This window comes from Zootoca vivipara, chromosome 13, assembly GCF_965207765.1.
Source record: "Zootoca vivipara chromosome 13, rZooViv2.hap1.1, whole genome shotgun sequence".
Lineage (NCBI taxonomy): Eukaryota > Metazoa > Chordata > Lepidosauria > Squamata > Lacertidae > Zootoca > Zootoca vivipara.
Genome location: NC_142596.1, coordinates 13,437,685 through 13,454,158, shown reverse-complemented (window position 1 = coordinate 13,454,158; position 16,474 = coordinate 13,437,685). Strand labels below are relative to the sequence as shown.

Here is a 16,474-nt window from a genome sequence, read left to right as displayed (position 1 = left end):
GGAACATAAAGACTAATGTTAAGTCAGTGCAAGTGCAATTCAAGACGTGGATGCTGTATCCTCAATACTTGAATTGTGGGGAGAGGGGGGGGGAGACAGAGGGAACTGTGATGAAGCCTGTAAGTGCCACACCATGCTTCCTTCCAGTTTTACCCAAATAATGTTTTTCTTCTAGCCTTCCAAAATCAGGTCCTTAAGAAGACTCTCACAAAAGTTAAAGGGACTGGGGGCTTGACCACATGCGACTTTACTGTGTGTTTGCAGCTTTTTGTCATGTGGACTATGCAAGTTAAATAAGAATACAATTACTTTCAAGCAACACCAATTGTGAGAGCTTCCCTCTATAATTTCATGTTAACCCAGTACAGTATGGGGATAATCTGACAATTTAGGGGGAATCAGGCTCCAAACTGATCTACTCAGGGTCACAGATTATTTGTTCAGTGGGTAGATCAATTGTCACTTTCTGCTACTCTCATGGCCACTACTTTCTCAGTACTTTCATTTCTGTCTTGGCTGTGTTCATAACTATTTATGGTGCACTCTTGAATGGAACATAGCATTATATATATATCCCACAGATATGCAAAAACCAGAAAACTGCACAAGCAAACCACATTAAAAAACGGTGTGCTGAGAGTTTATAACTCACTGACTGTGTGATTCTGTGCACTTCCTGGGTGGGGAATTTTTTTAAAAAATGCAGGTCACACCAGCACCTATTTGTGCATATGCCCTGCCTTTACTTACCTGGCACAATAGAATCAACAAAGTAGGAAACAGGGACAAGCACAAAAGGGAACACCTGTTGGTATGAATGGGAAAAATCAAAGTTTCTCCTCATATATCAAATCAAATATGTGCAGGGTTTGGACTACTCCAGTCTAATTTGAATGGGGGAGGGAGGAGAGGATTATCAGCTAAGTAATACTCAAATTTAGGGACTCAGGTGGCTCTGTGGGTTAAACCACAGAGCCTAGGGCTTGCTGATCACAAGGACGGTGGTCCGAATCCCTGCGACGGGGAGAGCTCCCATTGCTCGGTCCCAGCTCCTGCCAACCTAGCAGTTCAAAAGCATGTCAAAGTGCAAGTAGATAAATAGGTACCGCTCCAAGCGGGAAGGTAAACGGCGTTTCCGTGTGCTGCTCTGGTTTGCCAGAAGCAGCTTTGTCATGCTGGCCACATGACCTGGAAGCTGTACACCGGCTCCCTCGGCCAATAACGCGAGATGAGCGCCACAACCCCAGAGTCGGTCACGACTGGACCTAATGGTCAGGAGTCCCTTTACCTTTACAATACAGTCATACCTCGGTCTACAACCACCTCGGTTTACATACACCGCTGACCCATCTGGAACGGATTAATTCATTTTCCATTACTTTCAATGGGAAAGTACGCTTCAGTTTAAGTAAGCTTCAGTTTAAGTACAGACGTCCAGAACCAATTACACTCATACTTCGGATTAAGTATGCTTCAGGTTGAGTACTCCACGGACCCGTCTGGAACGGATTAATCCACTTTCCACTACTTTCAATGGGGAAGTTCGCTTCAGGTTAAGTACGCTTCAGGTTAAGTACAGACTCCCGGAACCAATTGTGGTTGTAAACCGAGGTACCACTGTACTCAAATGTGAACAAGCCCTGGATCTCCTCTGCTCTTCCTGTAATTTGAATGCTGGGCATCCCAGCACAAAACACAGACTGGTTCCATTTCGAACGAGGTGCTCATTGGCTCTCCCTTTTGCCTTTGACTCTTCAAATGTGTTGCTTCACTGGTAGAATTTACCATAAGCATTCCCTGCTTATGGTATTGAATTCCTGAAATGTAACCTCTGGTGACCTTGACACTATTATTTGCCTCTGATTTGGACAATCTGCTATAACAATTAACCTTACTTCACCAATGGGGATATGGAAGAGGGACTTCATGCTTGGCTGTGCAAATATGGAGGCAAGATCACTTGCTGCTTTCTTCCTGAGTGCAGTGCTAGGTGGATTTTGGCTCATTGAACAGATTCTAACCCTCTAGGTGTCCCTAAAAACTCAGCAACTAAAATATGAATCCAGTGTAGCAACTAAATTTTTTGATATGAACTGAGTCCTGATTCATTGAGGCATGGGGGGGGGGGTAGTTGCAAATGGATTAGATTCAAGTATTTTCTGACTCAAGTTCCCTACTGTTTATCTTCAAGCTAGTGTTGCCTCTGTTTACAGAGGGTCTGGTCTTATTGAAAGCAAAATCTCCAGATTTTATTTTAAGGCTGAGCCTAACCCAAACAGCCTTTCACTGTTTATAGCGCTGTTGACATTAATATAAATACCATTGTCATCAGTTTAAGCACTTTGGTTTCATTGAGGTAACGGCAAATATGGCTGATGACTTTCCAGACATTAGCAATAGGAGACAAAAAGTAAGCCCATTAAAAACATTATGTGCTTTTTTTAAAGAGACTGAAATCTATCTTGTGTATTGTCTGCAGCACTATGGTTACTCCCATGACATGACTACTCTCTTGCTCAGGGCTTGATTCCTAGAAAAAGAAAACTATTAGATTTCTCGACATCTGTTAGGAAATGCTACCCTCTGATCTGGTAAATCCCCCTCACCTCAATTCATGATCTGTGAAGTCTCTCTTTTTACTCACAGGTGAAGAAAATATGCTTAGCATTTGTTCAGACCATAGCTGGATCTAGACACGTAAAAAAGCAACGATTAAGTTAAATGCATTGTAAACGTCATACAGTACAGGGAAATCCCATTGGCGAAAGATGGGACTCCACAGCGCCACCTGGTGTCACAGTGTTATGATGCATGTAAAGTTCTTTATATTTACAAATGTAGCTGAGACCTATGTTTGCCTATTCTCCTCACTGAGCCCTCTCTCCAAACCGCTCCATTCCTCATTCCTCCTCTCGACTCGCTGCTTGTGCTGTCGCTGGGCGAAGTACTGGTCAGGATGACTGGGGGAGGCTCCCTGTAAGTAGTCCCCCGGACACTATTGTTCTAATATGATTGAACCTTCTTCTTCTTCTTTTTCTTCATTTTTTTTTTAAACCTTTAGATATCGATGAGTGCAATACCATTCCTGGAATCTGTGATGGGGGAGAATGTTCCAACACAGTTAGCAGTTACTTTTGCAAATGCCCTTCTGGATATTATACATCCCCAGATGGCTCCAGGTGTATAGGTGAGTAAAAAAATAAAAATGCAAATGTAGACATGGTAGATATGGAAATGCAATGGAAAAATCTGTGAAAAGAAGTACATGGAACCAAACTTATTTGAATGGTTCCAAAGATCTGCTTTGTGGACAGATCTAATGGGCTAGGTCTTTATTTTTATTTTAAATGAAAGATTAGAAGACTGAATTGTTTTTTAAAAAATTGGTGCACCTAATCCCATTGGTGCACCCAAAGAGAGCCTTCGCAGAATGGCTGTGCATATTTATTAGTATCTCTCCCCATTTTTACGTGCTGCAAGATTTGGGCCAGGATTTCAGCTATCGTGCTTCCTTCTTGTAGTTCCCCCTCCTCTAAATGCACATAGAAGTGAACAGAGGAATTGCAGTAGAAATTGGAGTTCTTGGGAAAGTCCAGAAATAAACGATAAATTGCAAGAACTCAGACCAAAAGAAGATGGATTTCAAATAAATCTTCACAAGGTTTTATTGATGTGATGCGGAGTTTAAATGGGAATCAATCCCAATGTTGAAGGCAAATAAAGGTAAATTCCAGTAAAAATCAGGACAAGGCCCTGTTTCGACTATTCTTCGTCAGCAAAGATTCACAGGTCACAGGATTGATTGAAGGGATTGATTCCCATTTAAACTCCGCATCACAAGGGAGGGGAGAGAATCACTCTATGCACAGGACAGTGAGGATGTGCCTTCCACAACTGTAGTGCTACTTATGTTCAACCCATTTGTTCCTGAAATAAAAAGCATTGAGTTTTGAAAGCATGTTGATACTATTCAGAAGCTTATGCATTTTTAAAAGTTCACATAGTCGTACAGTTCAGCAGCTGGTATGAATAAGGATGCATACCCATGCACTAGTTTTGGCTGTCATACACCGGGGTATACTAACAGACACAATAATATGAGGAGGAAGAGAATAGAAGTATTCATGGGAGGAGAAGGCAGGAAGTAATAACCACTCCCTTGAGCAAAAAAGAAGGGATTATAACAATCCCTCTCTTGTGACTTAACATCTTTTTTTTGTTAAGTCTGGACAGTTTCTCTCTCTCTCTCTCTCTCTCTCTCTCTCTCTCTCTCTCTCTCTGTGTGTGTGTGTGTGTGTGTGTGTGTGTCTGTTTGAAATATGATATGCACACAATCCCAAACTCCGCATAGCACTCCATGTGAAATGGGTTCATTCAAGGGGAAAAGGCAGAACAAAACGGACATGGAATTAGAACCAATGTTGTAAAACATACTTTCCCCTTAGAAATCTGGAATGGATTTAAATTGGGAGGTGATTCATTTGGGATTTTTAAAAAATAAAAATGCCGACGGCTGCTTTCAGTGGTGTAGTTTTTAGACATCACTGAGACTATTATAACTTATTTCGTTGGTGATTTCCCTAAGTAAAATTTAATATATTTTATACCATGAAAATTTGCTCTTCAATCTATGATATAAAATATACATTTTTTTCTGTTACTGACATTGGTGGCTGTTGGTGTTTGGATTTCTAGACCCCAGAAATAGAACTGCTACAGTCAAAATTCTGTTGTTGTAGGTCCCGCTCTTCTGTAAGGTAACTAGGGATGGATGGATCTGTTCATTTCAGTTCTCTCAGTTTCTCATTTTTTTTCAAACTTAATTTCAGTTTTCCAAATTTCTGCAATAAATTGCAATAATAAAAAATCCTCATGAAAATTCATCAGCAGTATAGTGTGAATTTCTGCTGCTTAAACACATTTTTGTATGCAGTTTTGACTAAAGTACACCTTTTTGCAAGCAATTTCTTCTTAAAATTAATACATCCATTTTTACACTCACTTTCTCCTAATACAATGCATTTTTTTTGCAAACATTCTTTTGTTGGAGAGCTCCACTGCAAAATTCAGAGAAGTGCTAATTTCAAAGGATCTTGTATTGTATTTGGTTCTTGTATTGTTTCAGAAATTGTGAATTAGGTAAGTTGGCCTTTAAATGTGAACTGAATTGCATTTCTACCCCATCCTTGAAAGTCAGGCTAACAGTTTCATGGGGCTATGCAAACTCTTTCCTGCCCAAAAGTCCAGTCCCATTGGGTATACCTTGGTGACTGTGTACTCCTTCCTAGTCTATGTTTTGTACACCAGCAATGCTACTTTTTATAGTATACATTGAAGCCCCTTACTTTAAAGCAAGGCTGGGGAATGTGGCCTTTCAAGTTTTGTTTCACTGTGCATCATTCCTGACCATTAGCTGTGCTGGCTGGGGCTGAAAAGAGTTGGTGTCCAACAACATCTGGAGGGCCACAAGTTTCCCATCCCTTCTTTAATTGAAGCTTTGGACACATGTGGTCTGTCTCTCTGTTCCTTTCTTTCCCTTCCACATTCAGCACAATTTCATGAACAACTCAAGTAGTTACTTAGAACAGGGGTCAGCAAACTTTTTTTGGAGGCGCTGGTTCACCGTCCCCCAGACCTAGTGGTGGGCTGGACTGCACACGCAAGAGCATGTGCACACAGCAGAGGGGGCTTCTCTTTCTCCTCCTCTGTCCCCCAGCCCCTCTCCTCCCCCTGCCTACCTCCTCCGCCACTCTGCCTGCGGTTGGGAGCCGGCGCTGCCAGCACCGCCGCCTCTCCTTTTCAGGTCAGCTTTCCCGGGTGCCAGCAGGCGTGCCAAGCTCCAGCCCACAGCACAGCCATGGGGAGAGGCCAGCGGGCAGACAGCAAAGCTTCCTTTTGAAGCCCAGCCCCCTTCCTCCGCAGGGCAGGGAGAAGCCAGGAAGAGGGAGGGAGGAGATGCCACCGCCATGGTGAGGGAGGGGGGAAGTCACAAAAAATGGCACCCCCCCAAAAATGGGGGGGGGAGGCGATTGCACCGATCCAAGCAGCTATTGTAGACCCATTTGCGGGCTGGATACAGAGGCCAATTGGGCTGGATCCAGCCCCCGGGCTTCCGTTTGCCAACCCCTGACTTAGAACATCCATTGAAGAAGTGCATGAGCTGAGAGGTTCTCCCAGAATCCCTTGCAATGTTGCTGATAATTCCGGACACTGTTCTCAGATCATATAAGGCTATGCACAAATATGATTGTGCCCCCCAACCCCAGCATTCTCTGTGATATTGCAGAGGATTCTGAGATGCAATTCTCTGCATAGTTTACCAGCTTAGGGCAGCAACATGTATTGATCAAGCTTCAGCTCTAACATCAAATCAGTATGTTTTAATTGCACTCACTGGGCCCCTGCAATATGATCTTTTAGAGATTTAAAACTTGGTTTCATTTCTATCTACATCTTCAGGCTGAAAGTATTTTAATTTAATGATTGGGTGTTTTAAGTGATGATAAGGAACAGAGTCCCCTTCATGGATCAATGCCTTGTCGTGGCGAAGGGGCTTGAATAACTCAGAGAAGCTATGAGCTATGCCATGCAGGGCCACCCAAGATGGACAGGTCATAGTGGAGAGTTTTGACTAAACGTGATCCACCTGGAGAAGGAACTGGCAAGCCACTCCAGTATCCCTGCCAAGAAAACTCCATGGACAAAGACAACAGGCATATAAAAGTTATGACGCTGGAAGATGAGCCCCTCAGGTCGGAAGGCGTCCAACATGCTACTGAGGAAGAGCGGAGGACAAGTACAAGTAGATTCAGAGCTGATGAAGCGGCTGGGCCAAAGCCGAAAGGACGCTCAGTTGCGGATATGCCTGGAAGCGAAAGGAAAGTCCGATGCTGTAAAGAAAAATATTGCATAGGAACCTGGAATGTAAGAACCATGAGTGGAGGTAAGCTGGATGTGGTCAAAAATGAGATGACAAGAATAAATATCGACATCCTGGGCATCAGTGAACTAAAATGGAAGGGAATGGGCGAATTCAGTTCGGATGACTATCATATCTACTACTGTGGGCAAGAATCCTGTAGCAGAAATGGAGTGGCCCTCATAGTCAACAAAAGAGTGGCAAAAGCTGTAATGGGATGCAATCTCAAAAATGACAGAATGATCTCGATACGAATCCAAGGCAGACCTTTTAACATCACAGTAATCCAAGTTTATGCACCAACTACCGGTGCTGAAGAAAATGAAATTGACCAATTCTATGAAGACCTACAACACCTTCTAGAAATGACACCAAAGAAGGATGTTCTTCTCATTACAGGGGACTGGAATGCTAAAGTAGGGAATCAAGAGATAAAAGGAACAACTGGCAAGTTTGGCCTTGGAGTTCAAAATGAAGCAGGGCAAAGGCTAATAGAGTTCTGTCAAGAGAACAAGCTGGTCATCACAAACACTCTATTCCAACAACACAAGAGACGACTCTACACATGGATATCACCAAATGGACAGCATCGAAATCAGATTGATTATATTCTCTGCAGCCAAAGATGGAGAAGCTCTATACAGTCAGCAAAAACAAGACCTGGAGCTGACTGTAACTCAGATCATCAGCTTCTTATAGCAAAATTCCAGCTTAAACTGAAGAAAGTAGGAAAAACCACTGGGCCAGTAAGATACAATCTGAATCAAATCCCTTATGAATACACAGTGGAAGTGAGGAACAGGTTTAAGGATTTAGATTTGGTGGACAGAGTGCCTGAAGAACTATGGATGGAGGCTCGTAACATTATACAGGAGGCAGCAATGAAAACCATCCCAAGGAAAAGGAAATGCAAGAAAGCAAAATGGCTGTCCAACGAGGCCTTACAAACAGCGGAGGAGAGGAGGCAAGCAAAATGCAAGGGAGATAGGGAAAGATACAGGAAACTGAATGCAGATTTCCAAAAAACAGCAAGGAGAGACAAGAGGGTCTTCTTAAATGAGCAATGCAAAGAAATAGAGGAAAACAATAGAATGGGGAAAACCAGAGATCTGTTCAAGAAAATTGGAAATATGAAAGGAACATTTCGTACAAAGATTACCATAATCAAGGACAAAAGTGGTAAGGACCTAACAGAAGCAGAAGACATCAAGAAGAGGTGGCAAGAATACACAGAGGAATTATACCAGAAAGATATGGAGGTCTCGTACACCTCAGGTAGTGTGGTTGCTGGCCTTGAGCCAGACATCTTGGAGAGTGAAGTCAAATGGGCCTTAGAAAGCATTGCTAATAACAAGGCCAGTGGAAGTGATGATATTCCAGCTGAACTGTTTAAAATTTTTAAAGATGATGCTGTTAAGGTGCTACACCCAATATGCCAGCAAGTTTGGAAAACTCAGCAATGGCCAGAGGATTGGAGAAGATCAGTCTACATCCCGATTCCAAAGAAGGGCAGTGCCAAAGAATGCTCCAACTACCGCACAATTGCGCTCATTTCACACGCTAGCAAGGTTATGCTTAAAATTCTACAAGGCAGGCTTAGGCAGTATGTGGACCGAGAACTCCCAGAAGTGCAAGCTGGATTTCGAAGGGGCAGAGGAACCAGAGACCAAATAGCAAACATGCGCTGGATTATGGAGAAAGCTAGAGAGTTCCAGAAAAACGTCTACTTCTGCTTCATTGACTATGCAAAAGCCTTTGACTGTGTCGACCACAGCAAACTATGGCAAGTTCTTAAAGAAATGGGAGTGCCTGATCACCTCATCTGTCTCCTGAGAAATCTCTATGTGGGACAAGAAGCTACAGTTAGAACTGGATATGGAACAACTGATTGGTTCAAAATTGGGAAAGGAGTACGACAAGGTTGTATATTGTCTCCCTGCTTATTTAACTTATATGCAGAATTCATCATGCGAAAGGCTGGACTAGATGAATCCCAAGCCGGAATTAAGATTGCTGGAAGAAATATCAACAACCTCAGATATGCAGATGACACAACCTTGATGGCAGAAAGCGAGGAGGAATTAAAGAACCTTTTAATGAGGGTGAAAAAGGAGAGCGCAAAATATGGTCTGAAGCTCAACATCAAAAAAACCAAGATCATGGCCACTGGTCCCATCACCTCCTGGCAAATAGAGGGGGAAGAAATGGAGGCAGTGAGAGATTTTACTTTCTTGGGCTCCTTGATCACTGCAGATGGTGACAGCAGTCACGAAATTAAAAGACGCCTGCTTCTTGGGAGAAAAGCAATGACAAACCTAGACAGCATCTTAAAAAGCAGAGACATCACCTTGCCGACAAAGGTCCGTATAGTTAAAGCTATGGTTTTCCCAGTAGTGATGTATGGAAGTGAGAGTTGGACCATAAAGAAGGCTGATCGCCGAAGAATTGATGCTTTTGAATTATGGTGCTGGAGGAGACTCTTGAGAGTCCCATGGACTGCAAGAAGATCAAACCTATCCATTCTTAAGGAAATTAGCCCTGAGTGCTCCCTGGAAGGACAGATCGTGAAGCTGAGGCTCCAATACTTTGGCCACCTCATGAGAAGAGAAGAATCCTTGGAAAAGACTCTGATGTTGGGAAAGATTGAGGGCACTAGGAGAAAGGGACGACAGAGGACAAGATGGTTGGACAGTGTTCTCGAAGCTACGAACATGAGTTTGACCAAACTGCGGGAGGCAGTGCGAGACAGGAGTGCCTGGCGTGCTATGGTCCATGGGGTCACGAAGAGTCGGACACGACTAAACGACTAAACAACAACAAGGAACAGAGTGAAAGTGGTAATCCAGGCCCTAAGCTATTATGATATTTCAACATTATTTTCAAGACAAAAGACAAAACGTGCTACATGCAGAACACTATTAATTATCCACAGATAGTTTGGATTTGTAAACTGCACGTTTGCAATATTAAAATGATGCTAGCCAAAACTCATGGAACTGGGAAAAATAGCTAGTCTGGAATTAGTTTCAGTATGGTGCTAGCATCAGTTTTCACAAGATAATATTTATTTATTGCACTTTCTATCCCTGTAATTCAGCTGCAATGTTCATGTTGGCTTAGATGCATGTTAGATTTAAAAATGGCTCTCTTCCTGTTCCTGTTCCTGTTCCACACTGGCAAGATTCTCAACTGATATGTCCCTTCCAAATGGCCCTCCTAGCATCCTTCTTTGTTTTTTGTTTGGCGGGGGTGGGCAGAGGGGAAAGCCATTCTCCCCGAAGAACCTTTGAAAAATCTTCCTGAACCAAATCAAGGTGTTGTGGTAGAGGCATAAATGCCTATAGTGTACTTATTTTTCACCCACTTTTTATTACTGCTACTACTACTAAATCCGTTGAAATATGTGAACAAAGATTATGGTGGAATAGTTGTGTGGGTCTCAGGGTGTTTTTGCAGCCTAAACTCACTCATCAGTTCCGGCACCTCTCAAGTGGGTGCCTTGCCATTACAGTGGTACCTCGGTTTAAGTACACAATTGGTTCCAGAAGTCTGTACTTAACCTGAAGCGAACTTTGCCATTGAAAGTAATGGAAAGTGGATTAATACGTTCCAGACGGTCCACAGAGTACTTAAACTGAAGCATACTTTACCTGAAGCGAACTTTCCCATTGAAAGTAATGGAAAGTGGATTAATCCGTTCCAGACAGGTCCGGAGAGGACTTAAACTGAAAGTACTCAAACCAAAGCATACTTAAACCGAGGTATGACTGTATAAGAGAACAAGGGAGGCATTCATAGTGAGTTCTGGCACCTCTTTTTCTAGAAAATAGCACTGGTGGGTCTTATTAGTGCCTTGATGGTAGACCACCTAGGAACTTTTTGCCTATCACCATAAGTTCCATAATGGAAGAAACATGGGACATTTAAGTTCTCCTCCTCCTCCTTTTAAAATTAAGCATTTTAAATATATGAAAACCAACCATTATAAACACCCCCCCAACCCTCCTAGATGGCAGATGCCCTTTGAATAAATCTGAAAAGCAGATTTCATACATGTAGCAAAGGCAGAAGGCCAGCTCCCTAATATTTATACAGGCCTGGCCAATCCAAAAGCTTCATTTGGAAAGGCAGTGTTGTGTATTTCTGTTACCATATGTGCCTGAGAGAGACTTCCCTTTGGTGAGGTTCTATCAGCAGCACTGCATAAGAACACAATATAAATATGATAAATTATATTGTATGAGAGATGTGGCTCTCTCATTACAACAACATTGGTTTGTGCTTATTTGAGTGGTTTGTAGCCTGCCAACAGAGCAATTGCATCTGCAACTCTTTCTGCCCAAGACTTAAAGAGTGACCTTTCTCTTTCTTTACAAATAAGCAGGCTTGTTTTACTACTCAGTAACAAATCATACTATTACTTATTGTCATGAAAAGATTCACTGTGAAATAATTGCTCAAAACTGTAAATTGTAAAGTGGGTTTAAAAAGGGCCTTATTTTCTCCTTTTCCCTCATCCATTGGCTTCCAAGATAGATGGAGTTCTTTGACCAACAGTTTTAATTTTGAGTGAGAAATCTTAGGCATGTTATGCTCTCTGGATAGTGAATGCCAGTCCAATTTTAGATATGGAGCCAACCCATCTCTGCCAGCAATGTTGATAGTAATGATTGATTTGCATTGTTTTTGCCTGCCCTGAAGCCCGTATCATTTCAGTCATTACCTTGGCAGGGAAAGCCAGAATGGATGGGAAAACCAATTGAATGCCTGGTAGACAGAGCCCAGCCTTGTTGTTCCAAATCCTCCTTTGACTTTAGGCAAAACATATGAATTGCATCTTCCAGTGCTGTGTTTTAAGGATTTATTATAGGGATGGATGAATGTGCCTGTTCTTGGTCCATGTCACTTTAGTTGTAATTCCAATTCATTTCCATGTTAGTCGGTGGATTTAAAAAATATACATAGTGTGGTGTGGGCACAGTGGCAGAGCTAATCTGGCACCAGTTCTGGCATTGCACCATGCCAAGTTCCCCACTGCCTTGCTTCTCTCCCATTCCCTCTTGGCAACTGGAAGTAATGTGCAGCATTGGAAAGCCAGGAGAACAATGCAGTCCCACCTGTGCTGCCCTGTTGGTTGCTACTGATAATATGTATTTAAATATTTAGTTTAACATGTATTCAAATGGGCATTTTAATATGTATATTTTAAAGGCATTTAAATGCATATTTTGTTTAATATTGCTGAGAATGAAAGTTGGCCCAATACATTTTGCTGCCTGAGGCAGAGGTCAAGATTCCATGTACAGAAGCTAATCACACTGGCAGTAACCATTATTATTTCTCCCATTTATAGACCACTTACTAACTGTAGATCTCAAATATCTAATTAGAAATTTTATTACAATGCTGGTGATGGGACAATGCTTTCTGTTCTCTTAAGAGCAGCACCCTAGCTTAGGAAGTGCAGAGCAGACCATGTGGCATTCATAGCTCTATGCTTGAACAGCTTTCCAATGCTCCCCCCAATCTGCCGCTAACGGTGAGGCTGGCTCTGCTGTGGTGCAACAATTGGAGAATTTTAAAATCTGGTGGATAGCTGCTTGAAGCAAAAACCGAGTGTCATCTTCCTTCTCCCCCATCTCCAAGGACAAAAACTTTAAAAGTTTTGCTATATCGCTCAGTCAACACACTTAATCCCTATCCTTCCTCCGGGGGTGTTTGCCTGAGGAAGGTTGCTTCACTTTCCTGCATGGCACAGCTGGCCCTGTGGAGAAAGGTTCACCTGCCCAGTACCCAAAGGTTGCTATCCTGTTGCACTTGAATAAGAGTGATCCCCTTGCATCTGGTGCCTCTGCCACAGCTTAGTGCGAGGGAGGGTGGCATGGCCTAAGGCGTGCATAGTTGTATTGCTTCTTTAGAGCAATGTGCATGATAAGCTACGGATTTTCCTTCTAGAAAAGGAAAGAAAATGTCTAGCTTCATTTCCAGGAACCACTCTGGACTTCCTGGCATTAATTCTATTCTCGTTCATGGCTGTCTGCCAGAGTTGACCCCCACCATCTTCCCTCCAACCTTAAAAAAATAAAAACCAGAGTACTGGATGGCATTCACTGTTATTCCTGTGAGGTTCTTAAGAACCTGCAAGACAGTTAGCATCTTGAATCTCACAGAAGGGCAGCTTTTAAGCATTCTATGGTGGTTGCGGCGGCTGCATTGCAATATTTAAAAAACCATATCCTCCTCTCTCTTTCATATCTTTCTTATTCTATTGTTGCTGGGGAGACATTGATGGGGGTTGCCAGCTCATTTACTGGTCCTTACTCTTAAGCAGGGTTCCCCAAACTTGGGTTTCCATCTGTTTTTGGACTACAATTCCCATTATCCCTCGCCACTGGTCCTGCTAGCTAGGGATGATGGGAGTTTGTTGATGGGAGTGGGATTGTTTAAGGCTGTTTATTTTTTTTTAGAGTACTACACACAGGTGCATGGTTATTTGACTCTGCGGTGTGTATAGTGAGGTTTAGGCACTAATTCCTCATGTTTGGATCAGTGAGTTTTCATACAGCAAGGGTTAGGATAGCTAGAGCTGCTTGTATTCGGTGTTGAAAGAGATGTATTCTTTATAAACTGATGGAGTGTTCTAAAAAGCTGAAAACTGTGCCCATTGCTTCCCCTATAACAGATGTACGTCCAGGATACTGCTTTTCTTCTCTCATCAACGGCCGCTGTGGTAACCAGCTCCAGCAGGTGTTGACCAGAACGCAGTGCTGTTGCGACACTGGACGATGCTGGTCTCCTGGCGCAACCAGTGCCCCGGAAATGTGTCCCATTCGAGCAACTGGTATGGAACCCATCATATGCCAAGCGTATAGCTCTTCTGAATTTTTGCACGGAAGACTTTGTGGAAACCTTATGGGAATAATGATAACTTTGAATGAATGGCATTTTAATGACTGAAGATTGCTCAGGCCTTCTCAAGTGGTTGAGGAAATATTTTTGGGGAGGCTCTTTTTTATGGTTGAAAGCTCTCATGAGAGAATGGTTGAGTTGCCTACTTTAAATTGCAAAGTAGCCAGTATAGCTTGGTTATTGTTACTGGTAGCAGTGCTACATGAAATCAAAGCTCAGCCATCCGAGTGGTCTGCCTGACAGAGAAGTATTTAAGTGAGAATGGCAAATCAATGAATTTAAGGAGCTCAAGAAGTACCCCCAAACAAATGGGGGGGGGGTTGAAATACATTCTACCTCCTCACATCACTGCCTATTGCAGCTTTGTGAGCTGATTTTGATTGGGGAAACAGCATGGGGGGAAGGGTGAAAAAAGCAAAAGCCCTGATGGAATTCCTTGCTCCCCTCACCATGTTGTTTTGAAGTAAAGAAGTTTCTTCCTTTGTTTCATTTACTTACTTACTTACTGGGTTTTTTAATCCCATATTCCTATCCCAGTGTGTTCTCAAGTGGCCTGCAATTCATGATAAAAAGGTCAATAAATTTACCATAATGCAAGCCACACCAAGACTATAAGGACATTCAAATATGTGTTTTCAGTGGCTGCTCCTCAGTTAGATTCAGTCCATCTCCCTGTCAATGCAAGAAATCCATAGCATCTTTGATAGGTGGCCAGCCCATTGCTGTTTAAAAACCTCTACCGAAGGAAAATCCATCTGGTCTGTTTCATTTTTGAACAGCTCCTGCTGTCATGATGTTATTACGGTTTTATTGAAATTCATTGTGTTCAGACATAGGATTACAGAAACATAGTTGGAAGGGAACCTGAGGGTCATCTAGTTCAACCCCCTGTAATGCAGGACTCTCAACTAAATCATCCATAAAAGATTGCCACTCAACCTCTGCTTAAAAACCTCAAGTGAAAGAGAGCCCACCACCTCCCAAGGGAGTCAATTCCACTGTCAAACAGCTCTTACTGTCAGAAAGTTCTTTCTGAGGTTTAGCTGGAATCTCCTTTCTTGTAACTTGAAGCCATTGATTCAGGTCCTACCTTCTAGAGCCAGAGAGAACAAGTTTTCTCTCCCTTCCATGTGACAGCCCTTTAGATACGTGAAGATGTCCATAATATCTCCCCGCAGTCTCCTCTTTTCCAGGCTAAACATTCCTAACTCCCTCACCTGTTCCTCATAAAGCTTGGTTTCCAGACCCTTTATCGACATACCTGTTTTCTGCAATTTTCGAAAGAAATTGTATATAAATTGTTCACATTTCCCCTAGACTTTTTAAAAATGCATTTTCACCTAAGATGGGCATTTTGTATGCTTTTGTATACTTCTCCTGAACGGAATGCAAATTATGTACACTTTCCCTCATGAAATATGCTTCTTAAAATGCATTTTTGAACTGAAAGTGTATTACAAAATTCAGAGGTGCACAATCCGAAAGATAATTGCATACCACTGTGTGTATTAGTCCTGGAAATTTGAATTAGATAGGTTCACTTTGGACGGCCAGTTGAGTGAAATTCTGCTCTAGCAAGAAGACACATGACTCATGCCCAGGGCCCTGCACAAACTTAACAGATGGTTTTACTTAGCCTACTTAATTCATTAAGGACTGCTTGACAACTGTATTTCATCACCATTGTACATCCCAAACTGGCTGTAAAGTCACTTTTCATTTGATAACACGGTGTTTTCTTTTAGAGGAGTTCCGCAAGTTATGTGTGTATGCCAGCCTGTTGCCTGGAAGACCAGATGTCCCTGGTGGGCCTGGGCCTGTTTTTCCTCCTGTCTATCCACCTGTGTATCCTCCTCATCCAGTTTACCCACCACCAGATAGCGTTGTGCCATCTCGTAGACCAGGACCAGGTAAAAATGAAACGGAAACCTTTATTTTTTTTATTTTTTTTGCATTTGTCTGTCTGCAGTGATGTATTCCCTTGTCCTTTGCATCAGGAAAACTCCCAGGTGCCTAATTATCCAAGGTGTTAACCATTGGATAGTGGCACCTAAGATTTTGAATAATTGCTTTCGCTTTGTACCTGCACAGGGCTGGTCCCTAGAACTTTAATGTTTTCACCCAGTGTCTGATACTGTGCTTAGGAATTTGAAATATTTTTAAGAGTGTCTGGAGGCGGATGGATGGTGTCTAACAGATTGAGATTGAATCCTGACAAGACAGAAGTACTGTTTGTGGGGGACAGGAGGCGGACAGGTGTGGAGAACTCCCTGGTCCTGAAGTGGGTAACTATGCCCCTGAAGGACCAGGTGCGCAGCCTGGGAGTCATTTTGGACTTGGAGCTGTCCATGGAGGCACAGGTCAATTCTGTGTCCAGGGCAGCTGTCTATCAGCTCCATCTGGTACGCAGGCTGAGACCCTACCTGCCTGTGGACTGCCTCGCCAGAGTGGTGCATGCTCTAGTTATCTCTCGCTTGGATTACTGCAATGCGCTCTATGTGGGGCTACCTTTGAAGGTGACCTGGAAACTACAACTAATCCAGAATGCGGCAGCTAGACTGGTGACTGGGAGCGGCCACCGAGACCACATAACACTGGTCTTGAAAGACCTACATTGGCTCCCAGTACGTTTCCGAGCACAGTTCA

General features: G+C 42.8%; 1 protein-coding gene across 1 annotated transcript in view; it reads left to right on the top strand.

Moving 5' to 3' along the window:
• The window catches only part of FBN1 (fibrillin 1), a 213,098-nt gene that overhangs the window by 85,282 nt on the left and 111,342 nt on the right, over positions 1-16,474 (top strand). The window contains exons 9-11 of the mRNA XM_035132327.3: positions 3,062-3,187; positions 13,602-13,760; positions 15,574-15,738. Coding sequence (XP_034988218.3) covers positions 3,062-3,187; positions 13,602-13,760; positions 15,574-15,738 — 450 coding nt within the window. The remainder of the gene's footprint in view (positions 1-3,061; positions 3,188-13,601; positions 13,761-15,573; positions 15,739-16,474) is intronic.